The sequence below is a fragment of the Solanum lycopersicum genome, chromosome 7, assembly GCF_036512215.1.
Source record: "Solanum lycopersicum chromosome 7, SLM_r2.1".
In the NCBI taxonomy this organism is placed as follows: Eukaryota; Viridiplantae; Streptophyta; class Magnoliopsida; order Solanales; family Solanaceae; genus Solanum; species Solanum lycopersicum.
In genome coordinates, this window is record NC_090806.1 from 10,475,537 (window position 1) to 10,480,466 (window position 4,930).

Here is a 4,930-nt window from a genome sequence, read left to right on the forward strand (position 1 = left end):
GTTGCCCGTATTTTCAATTGATGATAACCGGATCTCAAGTCAATCTTAGAGAAGACACAAGCACCTTGTAACTGATCGAACAAGTCATCAATGCGAGGAAGAGGATACTTGTTCTTTATGGTTACCTTGTTCAACTGCCGGTAGTCTATGCACATCCGAAAACTCCCATCCTTCTTCTTTACAAACAAAACCGGAGCACCCCAAGGAGATGCACTTGGTCTAATGAAGCCTTTGCTCAACAACTCTTGAAGTTGTGCTTTTAACTCTCTTAACTCCGCGGGAGCCATTCTATAAGGGGGTATAGAAATGGGGCGAGTACCCGGTTCAAGATCAATACAGAAGTCAATATCCCTATCTGGTGGCATACCAGGAAGGTCTGCAGGGAACACATCCAGAAACTCACGGACCACCAAAACCGACTCAATCGAAGGTACTTGGGTAGTGTCATCCTTGAGATGTGCCAAGAAAGCTAAACACCCTTTACTAACCATTTTCTTAGCATGAAGAAAGGAGATGATACGCACCGGATTGGAAGTGTAGTCACCCTCCCACACTAACGGATCTGCCCCAGGCTTGGCTAACGTCACCGTTTTAGCATTACAATCCAAGATCGCAAATTGCGGAGAAAGCCAAGTCATACCCAGAATTACATCAAAATCGTCCATTTCTAAGATAACCAAATCTACATATGTGTTGCTCCCCACAAAGTTCACCAAACAAGACCTATATACCTTTTCAACTATCACAGACTCACCCACCGGAGTAGAAACACGAATAGGCATGTCAAGCAATTCACAATGTAAATTAAGACCAGTAGCAATTGAGGAAGATATATGAAAATGTGGATCCAGAATCAAATAACCCGCTAAGATAAGCAATAACCTGGTTAATCATCTCTGGGGTAGGTTGGGGTGGTAATTCCTCATTCTGCACTTGCTCATTCTCCCCTTCCTCCCCCTCTCATACTACTTCCTCAGTCGGTGGAGGAGTCACCGCCCTAGTACTAGATGGGCTAGGTGCTCATCCTCTTCCTTTAGAGGACGTCCTCCCATGACCTCTACCACGGCCTCTTGCCGCTACTCTTCTTCGAGCTACAGCCTCAGTGGCTGGTTCAGACGCATCTTGTCTTGCTGGTGTTGATGTTGGCGTGGTTGTTGCTCTAGTTCTAACCATCCGCGAAATAGAGTGAAGATGGTCAGATACCAATTTGTATCACCTAGATACCAATTGGATCCAAGTAATAGCACGAAAGAAAGAAAGAATGGAATTTTCCTAAGGTTTTATAGCCTCTCAAAGAAAATTAAAGGCGTCCCCCTACCGTTCCTTAAGACTCTACTAGACTCGTTCTTGTGTGATGAGACCAACGAATCTATTGCTCTGATACCAAGTTTGTCACGACCCAAATCGGGGCCGCAACTGGCACCCACACTTACCCTCCTGTGTGAGCGAACCAACCAATCTAAACCTTAATATTTCAATATAATATCAACAGAACGTAATGCGGAAGACTTAAACTCATTAATAAAATCAATAACTATTATTATCCCCTAAATCTGGAAGTCATCACCAAAAGAACATCTACGATCAAATTACTAAACTAAGAGTATTCTAAGAAGCTAAAACAAATGAAAGCTAGTCCATGCCGGAACTTCAAGGCATCAAGACATGAGGAAGAAGATCCAGTCCAAGCTAGAAACATTAGCTCACCCTGAAAATCCGATGTGATGAAGACTGGCTAGAATTGCGGTTGAGTTGAAGACGACGGTGCGTTTGCTGCACTCCACAAATAACAAGAAGAAAACAATAAAACTAGGGGTCAGTACAAAATACGGGCACTGAGTAGATATCATCGGCCAACTCAAAATAGAAAATAATATATACCAAGTAATATCATAAAATCAACTATGATACTCAACATGTAGCAACAGCAAGTACTATATCATTAACAATTACCGTCAAGTTCACACATGAGGACTCAAGCCTCAATACCATACTCATTTGGGAATTATGTTCATTAGATTGAGTATATTAACATCTTTCAAGATTCATTATCTTTATTTCTCTTGTGTCGGTACGTGACACTCCGCTCCCTCATATTCATTAATCCTCTTGTGTCGGTACGTGACACTCCGATCCCCTACTACTATGTGTCGGAACGTGACACTCCGATCCCCTAAATCTACGTGTCGATTCGTGACACCCGATCCCCTAAATCTATGTGTCGATTCGTGACACCCGATCCCTTAAATCTACGTGTCGGTTCGTGACACCCGATCCCCTAAATCTACGTGTCGGTTCGTGACACCCGATCCCCTAAATCTACTTGTCGGTTTGTGACACCCGATCCCCTAAATCTACGTGTCGGTTCGTGACACCCGATCCCCTAATTCTACGTGTCGGTTCGTGACACCCGATCCCCTAAATCTACATGTCAGTTCGTGACACCCGATCCCCTAAATCTACGTGTCGGTTCGTGACACCCGATCCCCTAATTCTACGTGTCGGTTCGTGACACCCGATCCCCTAATCTCATTCTATCAACTCATCACGTCTTCTCCCTTACCAAGGCATCATCAATCTCATTACTTTAGTTCATCAAGCCTTCTCCCTTACCAAGGCATCATCATTAAAAGAGATTAGGTTTTTATCAAGATTTGGGATTCAATAACTTGATCATGCTTAATATAATCACAATTATATAATCACGTTCATGCATGCATACAATTAAGCACATAGCAGGGTTTACAATACTATCAATACATATCATTCTCTATTAAGAGTTTACTATGAAAGCATGAAAACCATAACCTACCTACACCGAAGATTAGTTCTCAATCAAGCAATTTCCCAAGCTTTGTTTTTCTTCGTTTCTCCTCTTTCTCGTTCAACTTTCTCTCTCTTTATCTTGTTCTTTCTATTTTCTTTATTCAAACCCTCTTTCTTTTACCCTAATTAGTATATAATTAAGAATAAAAGATGGCAATAATAACCCACTAATTAACTTAAGGTTACCTCTTTTAACCCCCAAGTAATTAGACTTATTAACATTAACTCACTAACTTTATAATTAAAGCAGGAATAGTCAAAAACGTCCCTTAAAACATATAAAGAAATCCGACCCAGACTAGGATTACGCAGCCTGCGACGGCCCGTCGCGCCTGCGACGGTCCGTCCTGCTGCTCCGTCACAGACTTCAGAGACTCAATTTCTCTGAAGAGTCTGTGACGGTCCGTCACACCTGCGACGGTCCGTCACACCTGCGACGGTCCGTCACACCTGCGACGGTCCGTCACACCTGCGACGGTCCGTCACACCTGCGACGGTCCGTCACACCTGCGACGGTCCGTCCTGCCATTCCGTTACGAAGTTCAGAGAGTCGATTTCAGTACCCAATTTTCAGTTTTTCTATGTGTTTTGAAATGAGACCCTGCGACGGTCCGTCGTGCCCATGACGGTCCGTTGTTGGGTCCGTTGCCTCAGCCTGTTTTTCCAGAAATAAAATCTGCTGCTCAAAACGACTAAACAGGTCGTTACACAATAAGAATACCAGAACTATAAAAAATAGTATTTTTATATAAATTGAAACATCCATGTCCAAATTTAAAATCAAATCTAGAAAAATCAAATCTGAAAACGGAAATAAAATTTCTAGAAACTAAAGGAACATAAAGAGTATGTAATAGATCAAGGTGATATCCAATCTCCAAGATCAAATGATAAGTCCCTATGCCTTCAATTTTAGCCTTCATGTTATTTCCCATGAACAAGATTTTTTTAATTTGAATTCGTAGTTTGGATCAAAGCGAATCCCTGCTACATAGTGGATACACGAGTAGTTGCACTAGAAATAAAGCTACCAAGTATTATTGGGAACATCAACTAAATTTGATTTAAAACATAAAAAGACACTAAATGTACCTTTTTTAAAAACTCAAGTTTTACGTTTCAAACAATCTTTATTATAGTGTCCTTCCTTTTTATAGAAACGACACACATCAGCCTTGAGTTCCTTATAAACATCCAGAAATTTTAGCAGTTTTTTTTTTATAACTTGTAGGCTTTCAAATCAAGTCCTTTACCATCTCCTTGACTCATGAGGTTAATGGAATGACATCCTTGTTTCTTAAGTCTTGACTCCTCTTGAGTAAACATACTGGACAATTCACTAACATCCCGCTTATCCTTAATAGTGTTATAGTAAATTTGGAATGGTCCATATCCAAGAGGTAATGAGTTCAGAATAAATTGAACTAAGAATGTATCATCCACTTTCATCCCCAAGGTCAAAAGTCTTGATGCAATGTTAGTCATCTCGATAATATGATTTTGCACGCGACCCATCAAATTTCATGATCGTGAATTCAGCCATTAGTGTACCAGCGAGAGACTTATCAGCAGAATGAAAACGTTTTTCCACAAACTTTAAGTATTCCGTGACACTTTCTGTTTGTGGAACAGTACTTTTAAAGTTGTTAGCAATAGTCATTTGCATGAACATAAGACTCAAAATGTTAGAGCGCTCCCATGATTTATGAAAAGACTTCTCATCCTCACTACTCTTATCAGTAATGATAGTGGATTTGTCATTCAATAGAGCGAAGTCAAGATCCATCACACCTAAGTGGAACTGGACTTGTTCATGCCATTTAGAGAAGTTCAATCCATTGAACATAGTAACAGACAATGCATGTGAATGAAAAGGAATAACCACAAATATATATGCATGCTCACATATAAAAAATAATAATGTGAATTCAGTAAAACAATAAAAGTAATCGTAATTTTCCTTTCGGTAGATACTACGATACACTATCATAATTTAAATGTCACTTTTTAAATCTTTAATAGACAATTAAATAATTTTAACCAAACATATACAACATATATGGGTACACAATATATGTTTGATTGAAAATATTATTTTATCTCA

At 40.0% G+C, this 4,930-nt stretch overlaps 1 protein-coding gene across 1 annotated transcript; it reads right to left on the reverse strand.

The window, feature by feature from the left end:
* Positions 1–4,303: 4,303 nt before the first annotated feature.
* On the reverse strand, positions 4,304–4,672 carry LOC138337294 (uncharacterized). Its single transcript, XM_069287199.1, has one exon. It carries the CDS (start codon positions 4,670–4,672, stop codon positions 4,304–4,306), a length of 369 nt encoding a protein of 122 aa, XP_069143300.1.
* Between the last annotated feature and the right edge of the window lie 258 nt (positions 4,673–4,930).

Excerpts from the sequence above, each read along its gene's own strand:
- LOC138337294 (XM_069287199.1), bottom strand. The coding sequence starts at position 4,672 with ATGTTCAATGGATTGAACTTCTCTAAATGGCATGAACAAGTCCAGTTC.